The sequence below is a fragment of the Bubalus kerabau genome, chromosome 12, assembly GCF_029407905.1.
Source record: "Bubalus kerabau isolate K-KA32 ecotype Philippines breed swamp buffalo chromosome 12, PCC_UOA_SB_1v2, whole genome shotgun sequence".
NCBI lineage: Eukaryota > Metazoa > Chordata > Mammalia > Artiodactyla > Bovidae > Bubalus > Bubalus kerabau.
The window spans coordinates 78,527,846-78,548,695 of record NC_073635.1 but is presented as its reverse complement, the minus strand read 5'-3'; the positions used below and the strand labels follow the sequence as shown (position 1 = coordinate 78,548,695).

General features: G+C 42.9%; 1 protein-coding gene and 1 long non-coding RNA gene across 6 annotated transcripts in view; one reads left to right on the top strand and one right to left on the bottom strand.

Moving 5' to 3' along the window:
• MBNL2 (muscleblind like splicing regulator 2) overlaps positions 1-20,850 on the bottom strand; it is a 166,082-nt gene that overhangs the window by 45,853 nt on the left and 99,379 nt on the right. For all 5 annotated transcript variants that reach the window (XM_055542868.1, XM_055542869.1, XM_055542867.1 and 2 more), the window contains 2 exons: positions 9,848-10,012; positions 692-892 (listed from right to left, as the gene is read on the bottom strand). In XM_055542868.1, the coding sequence (XP_055398843.1) occupies positions 692-892; positions 9,848-10,012 (366 nt within the window). The remainder of the gene's footprint in view (positions 1-691; positions 893-9,847; positions 10,013-20,850) is intronic.
• On the top strand, positions 4,412-8,760 carry LOC129624693 (uncharacterized). The gene is made up of 4 exons (XR_008701103.1): positions 4,412-4,551; positions 5,170-5,279; positions 7,441-7,643; positions 8,441-8,760. It is a non-coding gene; the product is annotated as an uncharacterized LOC129624693 (long non-coding RNA).

Sequence of the window (20,850 nt, the reverse complement as noted above, 5' to 3'; positions counted from 1 at the left end):
AGAAATTTAACCCAGTAAAGTTAAACCCAGGTGAGCTGGTTTGACTCCTGATTTAAGAATTACATTTTATAAATATATGAATTTGTTTTCTTGACTTTTCTAGAAGACTTGAATGTCAGTTAAAGAAAATATCTCAAATCAATAATTAGACTCTCCCAGGCTCTAGCTCCCCTTGTTTACCTACATACAACCGGGGCTGGAGCGCGCTGGAGCAGCCATACTAGCTCTTAAAGTACTGAAACATGATCACACCAGTTGATCTGTAGTCATTGTCCTACTTCCTCCCGCCTCTGACCTGAGTGTCCCCTTCATCCTGGCTGCTGGCTTCCTAAGCTGCTCATTCCCAGACCTTTCCAAGATCCAGCAAAGGTTCATGCCTGACACAGCTGGAACCCTTGGGAGCCACTTCCATGACCCACATAGTGATTGGTTGTTGCATATTTTGCCTCTGAATACACATTCCACACGATCGATTTTTATTTGTATTGAACTTATTCTTTTCCCACAGACTAATTTCCTTTATACTTGGCCTTCAATTCAAACAGAAGAATTATGAAATACGCGACTTTTAGGTGAATCTGTGTGCGTGGCTGTTTTGCAAGACTGAATTGGTATCTTACAAGCATTCACTTCCATAGAAGTACACTGCTACCCCCAAAGGCATCTCAAAACACAAACATAATTGAAGTACCTCTAGTTTGTCAGTCCTGAGAAGTTTCTGAGTTGCAGTTGAGCCCGGGACAGTGACAGGTGGACTTCCGGGAACAATAACAGGTGTGGTGGGTAGAATTTCCGTTGGGACTAACCCAACTCCAGGGGTTACAGGTGCTAAGTAAGGAGCAAAACTAATCGCCGTATTTGTCCCTATTGCGGGACCTACAGGAAAAGTGGGCTGTTAAAGGAAGATAACACAGGACAAAGACTTCTTTAGAATAAAACTTTAAAAAATCACCAGCAACATTTACTCACTGCATATAAGACTCTCTGTGTTAGTTGCAAAAATCAGTGCTGAACTGTGAAAATTCTTTAAGCCTCTCTGTTTGTGCTTAATAAAAATGAAATCCATATAGACCCTCTCTTTTCCAAACCATATAAACACAAAGGAGAATGTCATAGAAACCTAACTACAGGAACCGGCTTAAACTTTTATCCCCATGGAAGTGTTCTCAAGAAAAGAAAATGGTGATTCCATTCCAGCGGCTCATCATTCCACACTAGTGAGCATTGCAACATGAAGACAGTAAAATTTATGGAACTCTGACTCATGATCTGTGATGTGTTCTACATGTCTCTCAAAGGGAGAAGAGAAAACAAAAACACCATGAATACAGACTGATTTTCAGACTGGTCCAGTTTGTACACTCTCAAGAACTGGGGATTATTTGGTATTTTATTTTGCTCAGACTTACCAGTATGCCTCCATCACTAGCATGTAAAATCCCCAAATTGATAGGCAGTTTTCACATAGACCTCCTATTTCTTGCTCGAGCTCAACTATGTCTAGATCCGGTCTTCTTTTCCTGAGAGGTTGAATGGGAAAGCTTGAACTTTTCTGTTGGCCATTAAAAGCTGCTTTGGTGGAGAAGGAAATGGCAACCCCCACTCCAGTAATCTTGCCTGGAAAACACCATGGACAGAGGAGCCTGGCAGGCTACAGTCCGTGGGATCACAAGAGTCAGACACGACTTAGCGACTAAACCATCCACCACTACAAAATGAATATATGCCTAAAGATAATATGTGAAAAGGATATTTGCCATATACTAGCTAGATTTTTTGGTGGGAGGGTGGGAGTCAAGGAAGACTTGGGATTATTTTTTCATCAACTTCCATTTTATACTTACTTATAATGGTCATTATTTTTACTAATACTGTAAAACTATGAAAATGAATAAAATACTAAAAGTTTCAAAAAAAAAAAAAGTTGCTTTGGTTTCCTAGGTCACAAAGTCAACGTGGCAGTGATAAAGGCATAGAGCACTCTGTTAAAACCTCTTTATCACTGTCCTCCTTGTCCAGGGATAAGACAAAATATACTAGAGGGTTGACAGGATGATGGTTTTCAAAAGCGTCACCTGAAAGGACGCCTTTCAGAAAGGAAATAATGTACGTTTAAGAGAAGAACAAACTTGGCTTCACTTTAAAGGAGCCGATGTTAAAAATTCAAGATGCTAGATAAAGATTTTTCTTAGAATAAATTTTGCACTGATTTGGGACTGTATCGTTTTGTTTTTTGTTATTGGATGACTTTTAACCTATTCATTTTTAGGACCAGTTTTCAGATTTTTGCAATTACACGTTAACGCGGTTTTCTAATACTGAACAACGCCGTTGGCCATGTCATGCTGCTTCTCTATTTGTACATTGTGGGTAACATTCCTGTTGTCTATTTATAGCTCTGAGTTTCGGAACATATGGGGAAAATAATAATCTGTGTGAATTAAACAGGTTTTTGTTGACAGCAGTAACAGAAAAATATCTCTTCCAAGTGATCATGTTAGAAAACAGTGAATTATTGATAGTTTGCACGGGGAGCTCTTAGGCTGAAAGTCTTTACTGAAGTGGCTGGGGGTGGGGGGGGGATGGAGAGGAGATTCTAATGGCCTGCGAGAGTTGCTGCCAGCGTTCCCGCGAGGGGCTCTTAGATCTTTATGGCTCCGACATAAAATTCACTTTGGGAGAAAGTTGCAACATGAGGTCTCAACATGGGAAATTGATGGCAGCTAGGATTTTTTTCCTCCTTGACTTTCTACAAAATTTTATATGTGTATGTTTTCCATTTTCAACCCATTTGAGTCATAATTATAGAACGCTGTGGTTTTCAGTAACTGTAGCTTTTATAATTCAGTACCATTGAAAGGAAGCCAAGTGATCTAAATGGTATAAGGACGATATAATGTTAAGATTTAAGAGAATCAATTCTGAAAGGTCATAAATCACACAAAAAAGACCAGTGATTCAAAGAACCAGCTAGATCAGAAATGCCTGGGGGGAATTTCATAGATAGAGATATCACAAATTCTGACTTAACAGATCTGGGTTGAGGGGGGGCTTGAAATTTGCATTAAAAATTTTATTACTTGATTTGATGTGCGGCCCAGTTTGAGGACCACTGTCATAAATGAGTGAAAATAAATATTAAGAAAACCTAGTACTAGTTGTATAATTAACTTAAAGACTAATGATCAAAATAAACATTAAGAAAAAAGAGCCCTCCCCCATATCTCCATTTTTGACTTTCTATTGAATCAAATTCCCAATATCCCTCCCTTGTAGATCATTTGAAGCTCGGATCAGCATGGTGACAGAAATTCATGTTGTATCTTGACTCTCCATGTGCTGTCAGAACCTCAAAATTCGTTTCCCCAAACCTTTTTGGATATCAACAAATGTCTTGCAATTAGCTAGATTTTGCTTTCTCAAATATGTGACTTGTTCATCTAATTTAATGATCAAAAAGGAATGTTGCAGTTTGTTCTACTGATGCAGAGCTGTAATAAAGTTCACGGAGAGTATTATTTAAAAGTAAAAACACAAATATGAGACAAAGGGAGACATGAATTCAAAATCCTGAGGTTGGCCAGTTATTCATTTTTACCCTGGGCAGGAAATTTTTACCCTGAACTTTTCTGCAGAAGGGAAGTAAAACTACTTAGCTGAAAGAGTTGGGCTGAGCAAGATGTTATTTCTTTCTTACTTCCCATAGTTGGATTTCAAAAATAGCAGCTATCATTAGTACCGTAAAAGTTAGTATTAATAAAGTCCCTCCCCAAAAAGATTATCCATCGGTTCTATAACAGGAATGTAATTAGCATAGCAATATAACAATAGCGGTATAAAAATCTTATTAAGTGAAGGCAAATATAGTCTCTATTTTGAATATAGACTGGAAAAGTATATGTTTTCTTTCATGTGAAAGTTAAAAGTTAATAGACTTTATGAAGATAGATTCAATTAAATATTTTCTCTTTTTTCTTATCAAGAGTGTTTTTCGTTGAAGTTAAAAAGTTAAAAAAAATATAGTGATTTTCAGAGATGGCCACTATATTATTATTGTTGTTGTTATTATTAGTGACAGTAATACCTTACATCTGTGAAAGGCTGGGCTGTTCTCCAAACCGTTCTCACACACAGTGTCTGCTTTAATCTCCTCAACACCTGTGAGAAGCGAGCCTGGCAGCGAGAACCGCACAGTCTTACAGGTGAAAGCAATTTAGACCAGAGGCTGCACGGATTACCCAAGGCCACTGCTGCCGAGGTGGCGTCAAGGCAGAACGCTGCTGACTCCTGGCTCGAAGTCTGGGGCTGTTCTGACTTCCTCTGCCCTTACTAGCTTTTGTTGGTAATTTCGTAAAACAGAAGAGGGGAAAAAAATAAAATAACCCACCACGAGTTGCCCTTACAGACATGAGTACAGAGTGAGTCTTGGTGGGGAGCCATGTCCCACGGTCAGCCCAGGGCCTCCCGAAGACAGGAGGTTAGGCCTGCTCTGAATAGCCGCCTGCCTGGGAAAGTGGGTCTTAGATCCTGGATTCGAGCAAAAGTCTCAAGGTAGAGTGGAAGCTGATGTCTGGATTTGGGTCTGAGTCGGGAGCTAGAAGAAAGGCAGCATCTCCAGGGAACTCTAGTCTTGGGAGCCCACCCGCCAGGGCCGGGAGAGCTGGCCCCATGATTCCTGGAGGGGGGCTGTTGCCAGGTGGTCTGAGATCCATTTGGTCCTTGTCATCTCCCAGCACCAACTGCAGAGAGGCCAGAGGACAAGAGATGCAGAAAGTCTTCTAGAAGAAAATCACGTCCGAAATGCGGGTCTTGCCATCTTCCCTCTGGACTTCACCCCAAGAGTCTGTGTTTCTCTCCTTGGCTTCTCACTCTCCACTCTTCTTTCTCTGTAACTTACAGCAGTAGATGTGGCCTCAAAGATCACACACACACACACACATGCACATATGCACTTTGATATTTTGTAGTGGCTTGAAAGGATCAAGGCTGGGGAAGACTAAGTGGCCTGACATATCTTATGGCTCTAAAATGTGGTCGATTGCCTTTTTAAGATAAGACCATGAGAGCTCATGCATTTAGAAAGCTTTGACTTCAAAGGATAGGTATTTGGTACTTAAACTGAAAGTCCTAAAACATGGTATCTCTTGAGCCTTCTCCCTTTATTGCCAGGAGCATCTCTGGAGGGCAGAATGCTCAGTGCAAGATCTTGCCACTAAGGACTGGATCGCACAGGCTCTTAATCTCTGTCGTACTCAAGGCCACCCACCTGCCTCTTTATTGTGAGTGTACGTGTGATGTTTGTGTGGGAGTCGAGGGGTGGGGCCGTATGGTTGGAAGGAAAGGAGAGAAGAACTGCTGTTATACCCCATTAGGAATTGGAGAAGGAAAAACTCCTCGGAGGAAAGGTGAAGGAGACTTTGCAGACATAATGAATTTGAGACAGAAGAGTTATAAGAGGAAAGAATCGTTGGCATTTTCATTTATTCAATAAATATTCATTGCTGGTACAGACATGGTGCCAGAACACTGTGTCTCCGTTTATTGAACTTAAACCCTAATGGGGAAGAACAAAGAAATAAAATCACAACTCATTTGTGATTTTACGGATAAGCAGAAATGAAGAGGCCTCACTTCGGAGATGGAGAGAAGATAGAGGCTAGAGATAGAGATTGGCGGTGGGTTGCAGCTGATAGAGTTGGAGTCCTTATGAATAAATGAAGTTAAAATATGAAGATCAGTAGGAAGCTTCCAGCAAAACTAAAGGCCTTTAAGCAAACGGGAGCTCTGTGTGTTCACAAGCTCTGTGTGTTCACAGAGCTGAAAGTTTGATTTGGTCTCGGTGGACACAGGAAGAGTGGCCTCTGATGAGGTGAGCTGGGTAGGGACTTGACCACAGATGACACTCTAAATAAAATCAAGGTTACACGTTTAGACTGTCTCCAGTGAAATGGGAAAGCATTGAAGGGTTTTAAGTAAGGGAGTGATGTTATACCATTTATGTGTTTAAAAGATTCCTCTGGTTGCTGTGCCCATTGGAATAAAGCAAGAGTTGTGGCTCAGTGGTAAAGAATCCACCTGCAATGCAGGAGACAGGGGTTTGATCCATGGGTTGGAAAGATCCCCTGAAGAAGGAACATACTCCAGTATCCTGGCCTGGGAAATCCCATGGACAGAGGAGCCAGGTGGGCTACAGTCCATGGGGTCACAGAGAGTTGGACACGACTGAGCAACTAAACAAACACCACAAGGAGGGTAAAGCCTATAAAGTATTTTGAAAGAAAGGTTGATGGCAGCTAAGATGAGGGTGCTGGGAGAAGAAGAAGTAGGTGGACTTGAGGGCATATGGCAGGACTTGCTGATGAACTGGATGTGAGAGAACCTGTTTGGTTTCAGTTTGAAACTGCTGGCTACCTTACTGAGACGAGAAGGTAGTAGAATGAAAAAATTGGTCTTAAGCATGTCAAGTTCCTGTGAAAAATCTGAAGGGGAGTCCAGTAGGAGGTTGGGTACCCAAACCCGGGGCTCAGAGGAGACGTTTGGATTGGGAACATGCCTTTGGTAGTTCTCAGCCTGTAGATGACCCACAGCCACAGGAATTGATGAGACCATGAAGGAGCAGCTGATAGAGGCAGCCAGCACTGGGAACATCAGTGTATAGCAGCCTCAATACAGAATAGAGGAAAGTGCAAGTCGCTCAGTTGTGTCCCACTGTGCAACCCCATGGGGATAGTCCATGGAATTCTCCAGGCCAGAATACTGGAGCGGGTAGCCTTTCCCTTCTTCAGGGGATCTTCCCAACCCAAGGATAGAACCCAGGTCTCCTTGAACTTGGCAGGCAGATTCTTTACCAGCTGAGCTACAAGAGAAGCCCAAGAATACTGGAGTGGGTAGCCTATCTCTTCTCCAGCAGATCTTCCCAACCCCAGAAATCAAACCGGGGTCTCCTGCATTGCAGGCGGATTCTTTATCAACTGAGCTACCAGGGAAGCCTGACTAGAACAGAGGAAAAGAACAGGCAAAGAGGACAGTGGAGGAAGGCGTGATCAGAGAGGAAGGGGTGCGTCCCAGAGAGGAAGGGGTGCTCTGCAAGGGAGATGGGCCACGTGCTACTAAGGAGAGATTGACTGCCTGCTACCAAGAGGTCGAAAGAACAATGCAAGAGTCAGTGACTACCTGTTTAGCAATATGGAGGTCACTGGTGAGAGATTTCAGCAGATGAGAGATTTCAGGGCAGATGGAAGATAAAGGGTGTGAAAAAACCATCCGGAGCTCTTTAGAGAAGCTTACCCTAGAAGGAAACCTAAAAATAGAGTGGTACTTGTGACTCTGTTTAGCAATTTCTTTGTCTTGAGCAATTTCTGCATGTATTAGTTTCCCAAGGCTGGTCTAACAGATTCCCACCGACCTGGTGGCTTACACAACACTCATTTCTTTTTTCAGAGTTCCAGAGGCCATAAGTCTGAAACCAGTTGCACTGGGACAAAATCAAGGTTCTGGCAAGACTGTGTTCCCTCTGGAGGCTCTAGAGAAGAAGAATCGGGCCCTTGACTCTTCTGTCTCCTGGTGGCTGCTGGCGTTCCTTGGTTTGCAGCCCCATCACTCCCGTCTCAGCCTCCATGAGCACATTGCCTTCCTCCTCTTCTGTATGTGTGTTAACTCTCCCTCTGCCTCTCTTATAAGGATGCCTGTGATTGTATTTAATCCTGGAGAATGTCCCCATCTCAAGACGCCCAACTCAATCACATCAGCAATAGACCCTATTTCCTTGGAAGGTTCTAGGACCTATTCTTCTGTCACTAATTCATTCCTGTGACTCTGAAATTACTTGTTTATAGAGTCAATGACTTTTAAGTTTATTACATTTTTGCATCCCAATTTTTCTTGTGATTTAAAAACCTCTCTTAAGGCATTTAAATGTAATACTTCTTTCTCATAGAGCAATCGTGATTATTGTCCTCTAATTAATATACGAGACAGTACGGAAACATAACTTTCAAAGAAAATTCAACTAACAGTTTAGAACATGAATGGAATTTCTTATTAACAGGTCATTATTGAGTACCAGGGTCAATCCTTACAGATTCTAAATAAATAAGAAGTACATGATTAAAATGAGTTCAGATATAATGCACTGTGACTATGTTGACCTAGGTGGTTCTCAATTTATTTCCATAGACATTATTTAATATGTATAACTAAATTATTTTAGCATTTAGGTAATTTAATAAAATAATTTATGTGTGTGTATCAACAAAGAAACCATAAAATATACTTGTGAGTGGTTTTAAATAGATCCACTTAAATGCCTACGTGTGCGCTTAGTTGCTTGGTCGTGTCTGACTCTTTGCGACCCCTTGGACTGTAGCCTGCCAGGCTCCTCTGTCCATGGGATTTCTCCAGGCGAGATTACAGGAGTGGGTTTCCATTTTCTTCTCCACAGGATCTTCCCGACCCAGGGATCGAACCTGCGTCTCCTGCATTGGCAGAGAGATTCTTTACTGCTGGGCCACCAGGGAGCCCTAAGATGTACTTATTCGGGACTTCCTCCAAGCAGCCTTTCCTGCCTCATCTGAAATCTAGTTCCCTGGGCCTGAACCTTGCTTTGCCTTTCCCCTGAGTCTGTCTACACCTACCTGAGGGTCCTTCACAGCTGCACCTGTACTTTTTCACTCTGGGCAGAGCTGGTTCCTGGCCACTTGGTGCCACTCACTACTGTTGGGTAGAAACCTGGAGACAAGCAGAACTGCCAACCATCTACCCAGATCCTATCCCCTCTTCCTGGACCGCCCCCACCTTCCCATCTCATCTCACAGACACACAATAAGAAAATACAACTCCCGGGTAGCTATCCTTTTTTCATTTAGCAGCTTTCAATAACAATAGAATTTTCATACAATAAAGACTGATTTTTAAACAATAGTCTTTTGTGTATGTACTTTTTTTTTAAAAAAAGAGCAAATTTCACTCACTGCTTTTTTTTTTAATTGGCTTGTTTTTGACAAATAATTTACAAATGCGAACAAACTTCACTAAAGGCAAAAAAAAAAAAAAAAAAAAAAATGCACCCCTTTCCCTCAGGACCTCATTCCTAAAGCAATTTCCAGACCTTTAAGGAAATACTTTCAAACACTGAAGTCAGGGAGAAATATTACACAATACATATTCATAGACTGAACTCCCTTGGCATTTAATCTTGCGGTCCTCACCACGGCTACCACACTCTCTGTAGGCCTCTGAGACAGGAGATGTGGGTGGCTGAGGCACCCTGGTTCAGGCTTCCTTCAGGCCCAGGAGGTGGTGGTGGTGGGGAGTGGAACAGACAGCAGAAAGCGCCCTGGTCAAGATGTCTGAGGTCTAGGCCCAGCTCCACAGCAGATTAACTGCAGGACATTGGGTAAATCCATTAACTTCTCTGGTTTCATTTTCCCCCTTCCTTAAAATGATACCATTGAAATGAAATAATCTGTTGCATTGCTAAACATGTTTTAGGCATCAAAATCTCCTCTTTACATAGATCATCGATTCATACACTCAATGGAGAACTATTTCCCTTCTAAGATAGCTCAGATATGGAGGTGACCGGTGAGAAAGAGCTGGAGTGACACAGATTTTCCGGGTATCGATTAGAAATTGCCTTTGCCTACAGTTTCCTCATGCATTTTTTTTTTCCCATTTGGATAATCTAAAAGACCCTCTTTTCAGCATCTATTTAGCTTCAAAGCTATTTGCTTTAATTGTAGCGAAAGAGACAAAGTAGAGAGAGGCCATTTTAGGTCAACGGTTGGTACATTGCCCGAACCGACACTTTGATCAGCAAGCCCGTCCTCGTTAGCTTCAGTGTACTCACCACGGGATGGAGTGGGGTTCCTGGAAACATAAATTGCATCTGCTGGGCAAGCATGGCTGCTGCAGTTTTTTGCTGGATCAAATTGTTCCTCCCATTAATTTCTAGTTGAGTTTTTAAGTGTGTGGGAGGGTGAAGGTACTTGCAGTTCTCTCTTGAACAACGGCCCTGGGGGAGGAAAAAAGCGTTTTAGTCCTAGCACAGTTAGAAGTAGCTTTCAACTCTTTGTCAACCGTTTCACAGTCACTTCATCTATGCAAAGGTGTGTATCTTTGTGTCTGCGAGCACAGACGTGTTGGAACATACATCAGAGTTGGAACACACAAGGAGCGGATCGCGCATTAGCTGATCGTCAACCTTGCTCAAACCTGTTGAACAGAGAAGCTTCCTGAGATGTGACTGTTGTTCTGAATGGATTCTAACTCTGACAAAAGACCCTAAGGAAACGTGACAGCAGAGTCAAGTCGACCCTTCCAGGCAGTGTGGAGGGTGATCAGAGGAGCATATTTCTTCTGCCTTATCAAAAGGAAGCTTTGAACTTGCTAGATGTGCATGCTGGAATGATGACAATATGTGAATAATTATGTGCCACATTTATGCTGTGGGGATAGTAATCAGCACTATCTGATTTCTTGAAATGTGTGCTCCAGGTTGGCTGAAGACATCCCTGATTGAGTGATGGAAGGAGTATTAGTCTAGGAGTGGGCATTTCTTAGTAACTGATGCACAGGTGAACTCAGATGATCACCTGCAACAGATCAGCTTGTTACATGAACGCTGCCGCCGGTGTCCCTGCCCAGCTCCCGTGACAGTTGTATAACATTTAATGTCAGGTTTTGACGTCGTGAAGTGTGTACAACGAAAGTAATGCTGGGACGTTCAAGTTGGCACAGTGAAAAATAAAATTAATTAGGTGACAGGTGTACCTAAAGTCGGTCTTTGAAGAGTGACTGCAAATGGTAATTAATGTTTATACTGAATTCCCACCTTTTCCAAACTACCGATTGAGAGAATCATCTTGATGTGTGAATGATGCAATTTCTGGAGAAAGAATAACGACTGTGCTAACCAGCACGAGAATTGTCATTCCCTGAAGAATTAGTCTATTTGCAACCAAGAAAAGAGAATATGAGCTTGTTTACCAGATATAAAAGTAATTTTAAAAAGCGAGCTGGGTGGATCTGGAGACACAAATTTGTTTATAGTCATCCTAATTCTAAACATCTGGAGTTCTCACTCTGCCTCCCGCTTGCTTTAGCTGTGCGTTTGGCAGCGCGGGCTCCTTCCCAAGTGTGAATCTCCCAGCGCTGCAGTGCAGAAGGGCAGACAGAGATCCTGGTCTAGTCCTGGTGGTCTGAGCTCATCAGCCCATGCTGTCCTGAGGCCCTAGTGTTTGCAACATGAGAAACTGTGCCACCCTCTGCAGGGAGGACACTGAGGCAGGTACAGGGACACCAGAAGGAATGGGTCACATTACTGCTAAAGTAATTCTACACCCATGGGCAAGATCGGCGTGTCTCCTTAGGCTCAAGTTCATACTGTGGATGCTCCATCCGGGTTCCTAATGTATGCAATAGACACTTTTTTTGTTTGTTTGTTTTGGCTGTGCTGGGTCTTCTGCATGGGCTTAACTTTGCAGCTCATAGGCTTAGTTACCCCCGGGGCATGGGGGATCTTAGTTACCAGACTAGGGATTGAACCCATGTCCCTTGCATTGGAAGGTAGATTCTTATCCACTGGACCGCCAGGGAAGTTCCTGAAATAGACAACCTGGGTCCAGTATTGGAAGGTCTAATGTAAAAATACAGGCAAACTGGATCTGCAATTGAAAATAATCCAAATCAAAGCAGTCTTGGCATCTCTCCATCTACTTCTCTCCATAGAATTTTAAGATGAAGATTTAATCGTAACTCTGCTTTACTCATTGTTTTATGATGTCCTGGGGTCCCTCCAGCCCTGCCAATTTGCCTCGGGCATCTCTTATTTTACTTCTCTTTCTGTCCTCCCTTGACAATGGCCTTAGTCTCGGGGTTTGCTACAATCAAATCTCCATGAACACATTCAGATTAGGCCAGCTCCTTCAATGGAGGTGTGTGGCCAGCCTTTGGATAGGCTGCCTTATGTCAGGCATCCAAATACATTCACTCCATCTACGGTGGGAGGTGGTCATGGGATACAGGACATAGCCTCTGCCCATTAGTGGGGGTGGGGGAGGACTAAACAGTGATGTTTCTTGTATAGAGGGTAAGTTGCCCCCAGACAACCTCAATTCAAACTCTCTTTAAACACAGTCAGTTCACTAGGGAGATGACACCCAGAAAGGCTCAGGTATACAAGATGTAAGTATGGGCTTACATGCACAAACATACATTGGGCCTCATGAGGGGATTTGGGAAAGCAGAGTTCCATAGAACAGAGTTAACCTGTGATACAGTCTGATGTCTACCAGTCTGGCTACTATATTTTGCTCGTTCATATAATGGTCAATTTGATTACTAGTCATCTAATGTAAGGGGCTTCCCCGATGGTTTAGTGGTAAAGAATCCACCTTCAATGCAGAAGACACATGTAGGAGACACGGGTTTGATTCCTGGGTTGGAAAGATCCCCTGGAGAAGGAAATGGCAACCCACTCCAGTATTCTTGCCTGGGAAATTCCACGGAGGGAGGAGCCTGGCGGGCTATAGTCCATGGGTTCGCAAAGAGTTGGCCATGATTTAGTGACTAAACCACCACATCACTTCTAATGTAATGCTTTGTAGCTGCAGGCAAAAATTTTGATTAGCCTGGAAAAACACGATTTTCTTGTAAATGCTCTTATCTCTTGATACAACGGGGACTCTTAAGGAACTGTACAATTTCCAGGGAATGGAACATGATTTACAACACTGAATTAGTAATTTATTGATGGAACCTTCTTTTCCATGAGAATTAATACAATTTCCTACTGTTCTTACTTATATGCTTGGAGTGAGGAATATTATCGATTACCCAAGTGCCAGACAGTTTACACAGGGTTCTCTCTTTCTCCTTATAACAGCTGTAATGATCACTATGTTACAAAACAGTTAATGGGCTCAGAAAGATCAGGAAACTTCCCGAAGGTTGTATAACTGGTGGGTGGTAGGGCCGGATTCTGGAGAAGGAAATGGCAACCCACTCCAGTGTTCTTGCCTGGAGAACCCCAGGGACGGGGGAGCCTGGTGGGCTGTCCTCTATGGGGTCGCACAGAGTTGGACACGACTGAAGCGACTTAGCAGCAGCAGCAGGACCGGATTCTAAATCAACATTTACCTGGCTCAGTTACATCACAATGTCAACCTATTTATTAGCAATAGGTAACATCCAGGGAGGGTAAAGATCTAGCATTATCCTTTGCAGAATGATAGGCTACTTAACACGATTTAAAATAGAATAGAATATATATGAAGATTTGGGAGTGGAAAAAGCTCATTTGCCTGGCTCTGTCTATTGGAAGGGGCAAGAGAAATGGTCAAGCCCCCCGGCTCTGAAGGCAGAAACCTGGGCACATAAGTTGGCTCTGCTTTTTGCTACCTTTGTAACTTTGAGCAAGTTACTTGAACTTCTTGTGTATCATGTTTTCACCTGTACAATGAAAATAATTACTGTATTTTCCTCTAAGGGCTGGTGTAGGATTAGATGAGTTGTTAATAATACAGATAAAAGGTGCAGAGAAATGCTTGTCAGGTAGTAAGCAGTGAGGAAGTGTTGCCAGTATTACCAAAGAAAGAAAAAATACTTGTCTATCATTCTCTTTACAGTCCCTGGTGGCTCAGATGGTAAAGAATCTGCCTGCAATGCGAGAGACCCGGGTTTGATCCCTGGGTCGGGAAGATCTCCTGGAGAAAGGAATGGCAACCCACTCCAGTATTCTTGCCTGGAGAATTCCATGGACAGAGAGCCTGGCGGGCTAAAGTCCATACGGTCGCAAAGAGTCAGACACAACTGAGTGACTAAAATCTTTTCACTTCTTTACAGTAAGTGCAAAACTACAGATTTAGTTACATTTTGATTGGCTTTTTGGTTCTATAGAGTAACTTTTCATTTGAAAGCATGATAAAGGTTACTTAATGTATCTTACATTTAAGGTTATTTTCAATTCTATAGGATATTTCTGCAAGAACCCATATTTGAAGAGAGGGCCCTGAATCAGAGTTCGATCTAATATTAATATCAGTATTTTGAAGGGTATCATAGCATGGATGGCTGAGGCATACAAATTCAACACCAGGAAAACTCCAGGCAGCAGAATTTTAGGAAGGGATCCTACAGGACTCTGTAAGTCCTAAAGGAAAAGCTACTGTCAAAATATAACAAGCTATTTGACACCATAAACAACTTGTAAGAAGTTTTAGTTAAGGAGTAAGATTTGTCAGGACATGCATCATTGCACAAAAACTGCTGATTATCAAGGCAAGTTGTCATACCCAAGTGGGAGAGGGGGCAGTGAGCAGAAATGTAAAGCATCTTTGTATATCACTGTGAAACAAAACAAAACTGTCAAAAATAGTGTCTCTCAATTTTGGTCCAAGAAATGAAGATGAAAAATGTCTTGGCGAAGTCTTCCTGTGACTGCCAGCATTGTTTCTTGTTTTATTTTAACTCTTCCTCTCCTGGTTAAAGACCGTTTGCGGAGAGATAAGAGAGGTAGGACCCAGTCCCTGGAGAAGAGGACTGGCACAGCTTCTTCTGTGGGATGGAACAGGGGGGCGCCATCCCAGATTCCTTGTGAAGAACGTTCTAGAGATGGAAAACAGGAGCCCTGGAGGAGTCCAGGCCGATGGTCCCACGTCAGGGTCTAATGTGGAGATGGTAGCCCAGAGGACTCCACTCGCTCCAGGGGGGACCCACCAACTATAGAAACGACAGGTGTTCTGGAATCACGTTTGTTTGTGGTATATTTCCAGGTTAGGGTCTCATTCCTTCCTTCATTCCACAAATATTTATTGCTCTATGTCAGGTGCTGAGTGAAGGGCTTGCTAACTAAAAGATGAGAAAACATAGGCTCTGCTGCCTCCCTTCCGGAAGCCTGCAATCTAGTGTTGAAGACAGATACTAGCTAAACAGCGACACAGACAAATGTTTAATTACAAATCATGGAGCAGGTTCTGGAGAAGGCTGAGAGAAGAGGGAGGGAGAGTGTTAGAATGGAGACGGGTGGCAAGTGAGGGCTCTGAAGAAGTGACGTATTTAAATGGAGACCTGAAGGATGAGAAGGAGTTTGGCAAGGGAGTGAGTGGGGGCTGGAGTGTGTGTTCGTGTGTGTGCATGTGTGTGCATGTGTGTGTGCGCACGTGTGTGTGTGTGTTTGTGTGTGCATGTGCATGTGTGTGTGTGTGTGTGCGTGTGTGTGTGGAGGGGGAGAATCCAACATGAGAGAAAGAGGAAGAGGATGTGCTAGGGGGCTGAACCATCTGGGACCTTCATGAAGTTTCTCAAGGCTGGATCACAGAACGCGGTGTGGGCTGCAGTGGAGAGGATGTTAAGAGAGAAAACAGGAAGAAGTTGACTAGAACCAAATAACAACGAACTTTGGGTGTCAAGTTAAGGGCTATGACCTTGATTGCCATTGAAAGTTTTGAAACAGGAGAAAAGCCAGATCAGATTTAAGTTTTATGCTCTGCATAAAATCCTGGGCTTCCCTGGTGGCTCAGCAGTAAAGAATTTGGCTGCCAATCAAGGCAGGAGATGCAGGTTCGATCCCTGGGTTGGGAAGATCCCCTAAAGAAGGAAATGGCAACCCACTCCAGTATTCTTGCCTGGTAAATCCCATGGACAGAGGAGCCTGGAGGGATATGGGGTCACAAAAGAGTGAGATACGACTTAGCGACTGAACAACAACAGCAACAATAAAATCTTATCCCGATTATTAGATTTTTATACCTAATATAATGGTTTACATCGTTTGGAATCCATTTATTTAAAAACAATAACAGAATTTGGATATAGTTTACATAGGATTTTTGTACACTTCATTCCAGCTCCAAAAATACTCTCTACTCCTGGAAAATTCAGTTTAGGGAGAATGGCTAGAAGCAAGTAAGAATTTCAAGCTGAATTAAGTTTATTAAAATAAGCGACCATGAAAGATTCTAATACAGAATACCCATGTTGATTCTCAACAGGACGAGAGGAAAAATGTTAAATAACTATAACATGTACTTGGCAGAATAACAGATTTGAGCTCTCAGAATTACATGGTCATTATATGACACGACGTGGGAGAGAATAAATGCGGCTTTGGCTGAGAAAAGATTTCAGAATCAGGTTGGTGCGAGAAAGAAAAAGCATAATTGGAAAAGGAGGTTTTCTAATTGCTTATTTAAAAACAAGTTTCAGAATCTTTTCCTCGTATGCTCTTAATTGAAAAAGTCAGTTAAAATATGGAAGCAAAAAAGAAAACAGATTAATTAGGAGATTGTTACAGGGATTAACAGTAGGAGTTTTGCCCATAGGGATTGCTAACAGAAAACTATATCCCATTAGTTTTCCATGGGAAAAGCAATGGATTTTATATGATCTACAGTTCACACCGACAATAGGCCCCTGCGGTATCACTCAGGATAATTTGAAATTGTTTCTTAGTGTGAGCCATGCTGTTGATCAGCAGACTCTAAAAAGGCCCCTTTGGGAGGTAATTCCAGTTAAGGGCCAGGGTCACAGCCTGATCCACTGAATTTCACCTTTTCCAGTTGGGTCTTGGCTGCTCACTGCTTTCAGCATGTGATGGCGTTTTCAAGGGAGCCGGCCAGGCTGTGGAAGGGAGAATCCGACGCTAAGGTTGGGGGCTTCCCTGGTGGCTCAGACAGTAGAGCCTCTGCCTGCAGTGCGGGAGCCCTGGGTTCAATCCCTGGGTTGGGAAGAAGCCCTAGCGAAGCAAACGGCAACCCATTCCAGTATTCTTTCCTGGAAAATTCCAAGAACAGAGGAGCCTGGTAGGCTACAGTCCATGGGGTTGCAAAGAGTCAAACACGACTGAGCCACTTCACGTCACTTCAAGACTGGGGGCAGACAGCGCGCACTCCCAAAGTGGCCTGAGGGGACATTCGGAGTCCAGGGGCCTGCTTGGGATCCTGTGGAAGTCAGGGAAGAACCTCTCAGATTCCCTCACCTTCCACATGAGGGAAACCAATTTAGCGAAATCCTGAGGCGGTGGCAGATCCTCTTGTCCTGGAGCCACGTTTCTGAAGCCGGCTCTGTCTTGGATTCGTTCCTGGAGAGGCAGTTTGCACTAGGGGTAAAGGGAACAGTCCCTGGACCTGAACTTTTTGTGTGCTCAGTCGCTCAGCCATGTCCAACTCTTTGCGACCCCATGGACTGTAGCCCACCAGGCTCCTCTGTCCGTGGGATTCTCCAGGCAAGAATACTGGAGTGGGTTGCCATGCCCTCCTCCAGGAGATCTTTCCAACCCAGGGATCGAACCTGGATCTCCTGCAGTGGCGGGCAAATTCTTTACCCTTAGCCACTTGCGAAATATTGGACCTGGACTATGTGGGCTCAAAATCCAGCTCTGCTGTTCTTTCCATGGGACCTTGTGGTCTCCAGTTGCCACATCTGTAAAATGGGGATAACAAGAATTCCCACTTCCTAGACTTGGGGAAGGATTAACATTTAATGCATATACAGTGTTTGGACAGTTCCTGGCACATAGTAAGCCCTCCATAAGTTTTTATTATTATTATCCTTCTCATCATTATTACTAACACCTTCTCTGCAGAGCAGATAAAATACTTGGTGTTAAAAAACCACCTTTCTGATACTAGTTCAGTCTCTCTATCATGGTGCTTCCCTCTGGCCTCTCTACCAAGCTCTTTAACGCTTTTATTATTCTTGTTCTCACAATCAGTGCCAACTCTTCTTCTCTTTCTTTCTTTAGAAGAACCTCAGATCTGATTTTCTTTAATATCTTTCCTGCTGAAACTTGTCAGGGCTGATTAACATGGCATGACTAATCTAGTTTAAAGCGGCTATGCATCATAGTGGGAAAATCCCCAGTTCTGGTTGTGGCTTCCTCCCAAGATGGTTAAACTGAATTTTACACGTAATATATAACAGTCTGTGCCTCAGTTTTCTCATCTGTCAAACGGGGGTGTGATCATGTTCCCACATCTGAACCCCTTCGGATGTTTGTGAGAGCTTGAGAGACAGCCACAGTTCTCTACAAAAAACCATAATTTGCTACATGTTGTCAATTCTATATCTATTACCCTGTGGAATCCTAATCTGGTAAAAGTAGAAAAGCCACATAAAGAACAGTTACAGTAAAAAGGGACACCAGAGACTTATGTTAACAACAGTCCCAATAAGTTCTGAGAATTGTGAGAAGTCCATATGACTGACCAGACATGGAGCACATCAGCAGAAATGGCAAACTGAGTCAAAATCAATTGGAGGACTGATTAAATACCTACAGTGTACACAGCTTGAAACTAGAAAATTCAATCAAAGGGGGCACTGCTTAGGTCCCTGTGATGTGAGCTGCTTACTCTTTGTGACCCCCGTGGGCTGTAGCCCACCAGGCTCCTCTGTTCATGGGATTCCCAGGCAAGAATACTAGAGTGGGTTGCCATTTCCTTCTCCAGGGGATCTTCTCGACCCATGGATTGAACCCACGTCTCCTGTATTGGCAAGCAAATTTTTTACTGGTGAACCACCTGGGAAACCCAAGTTGCTTAGCAGATATTTTCTCAGTGACTAAACTGGCTGGGTGTATCAGATGCTCACTGACTCAGTTTCCCTAGTTTCAAAATCTCTCAAAAGTTTTTGGAAAAAAACAAAGGCCTTGGTTCAAGCAGATTTCTATGGGTTCATCATTTTTCTGGGTCTAAGTCAGGAGCAAAGGTTGAGTTTAACATTTGGCCTGAACCTTCTCTTCCTTCTCCAGCACATTTCCAGAAAGATATGGGCAAGACAAAGCATAGGGGAATAAAATGGTTATTTACATCGGGGCTTAATTTCCAACATTAACTATGAGACTGAAATAGCTCTGCTCTAAGGCAAGTGACAGATTAGGCTTTCAGGCTTCTTTTGAATTTAAAGAAACTAATTGAACTACATGAGCTCCTTGTATCATTAGCTCCAACTACATAATACACCAAATAAAATACAAGCCACATAAGGGCATCAGAATTAGAGGAAATTATAGATTCAGGGAATGACTACAAGCAAATGATAACCAGAAGTCTCATCAAAATGAACAATTGCCCATCTCATCAATATTATGGTTGAATTTATAATAAGAACTTTCTGCTTATTAGAAATTTAGTCCAATTTATATTATAATTCATCTTTTATAGTCTATGTATGTTATACTCTTTTGCAAATAACATAAAATATTACACTGATTGAAAATGAAAGTCACTCCATTGTGTCCGACTCTTTGCAACCCCATGGACTTAGTCCATGGAATTCTCCAGGCCAGAATACTGGAGTGGGTAGCCTTTCCCTTCTCCAGGGGATCTTCCCAACCCAGGGATCGAACCCAGGTCTCCGACATTGCAGGTGGATTCTTTACCAACTGAGCTATCAGGGAGGCCCCATTATTAAAGACAGATAAAAAGGGAATGTTTACAAACTTTTCTAGGGTGTGTTTTTCTCTTTTGCTTCCAAGGGATGAAGGAAACGTAGGATGTTATAAAAGAAGATTGGATAGGCAGCCAGATGCATAAACTAAGGAAAATCAGGCATGCTGACAGGCAGTTAGCAATATCTTCAATTTTACCCACACCAATCACTGCACAACTGTGAGTTTGTGTGCTGTTTTCTTGAATGCAAAGTCACTTCAGTCATGTCCAACTCTTTGTGATCCTATGGACAGTAGCCCACCAGGCTCCTCTGTCCATGGATTCTCCAGGCAAGAATACTGGAGTGGGTTGCCATTTCCTTCTCCAGGGGAATCTTTCCGACCCAGGGATTGAACCTGCATCTCCTGCATTCTTAACCAGATTCCCTACCGCTGAGCAGTGAGTTTAGGAGAGGATAAGGAAAAGCATGAATCAGGTTGTGCAGATGGATGGCACAGGTCACAATGGGAGCTGTGGTTTAGTTTGCATTTCTCCCCAGAAAACCATATGAGAAGACACAGTGCATCATTCCACTGCCTCCCCCGGACTATGGAGCAGAGGCCGAGTGCTCTTCCCCAAGGCTGGTGCTTTCTCTTCCCTACAGGGAGCTGCAAATGCTTGGAGTCGGCCCTCTCTCGATCTGCATTTAGGGCAGCCAGTACTCCGGGAGCAGATCTGTGATTCCTTATAGTCATGCCAAGGTGACTGCCCTGTTCCTTCAAGCACTGCTGTGCAGTTAAGACCTAGTCTGTGGGGACTTCCTGGTGGTCCAGGAGCTAAGACTCCACGCTCCCCATGCAGGGGCCTGGGTTCTATGCCTGGTCAGGGAACTAGATCCCACATGCCGCAACTAAGACCCAGCACAGCCAAATAGATTAAATAAATAAATAATTCAAAAAAAAGAGACCTAATTCGTGACCATTTTAAATCGACAAAACATAAAAATTCATTAAGTGGGGAGGAGAGGCAAAGAGGGTGAATTGTTTGTAGTTTTCCATTTCAAAGCATGTTTCAATCTTTTTCTAAAAATGAATTTGGCTGCCTGAGAAATTTAATTAATCAATTAATTTATTAACATTAAGCCTCAAGATAATTTTTTATATATATGCTTTAAAATGTACTGAGCGTGTATCCTTCCCTTGATTCTCCAATTATGTGAAGAGAAGCCTTTTTCACTGGTTTTCTCCTAGATTTCTATCCTTTTCTCTGCCCTTGAGCCTGGGCAGCTTAAATTTTCATACTCTTGTGTCTTAGAATTGGAAAGAGCTGTTTGTCGATTTGATGCTGGGGCCAAGCTCTGTCTTAACTGGTAAGGATTCTCTGTCTTGTTAACTTTAAGTAGTAACTGAAAATGTGCCAGGTAAGAGAAATCAGTGAGACCAAAAACAGTCCCTCCATTTTTCCAGTTATGTAAGGAAACTAA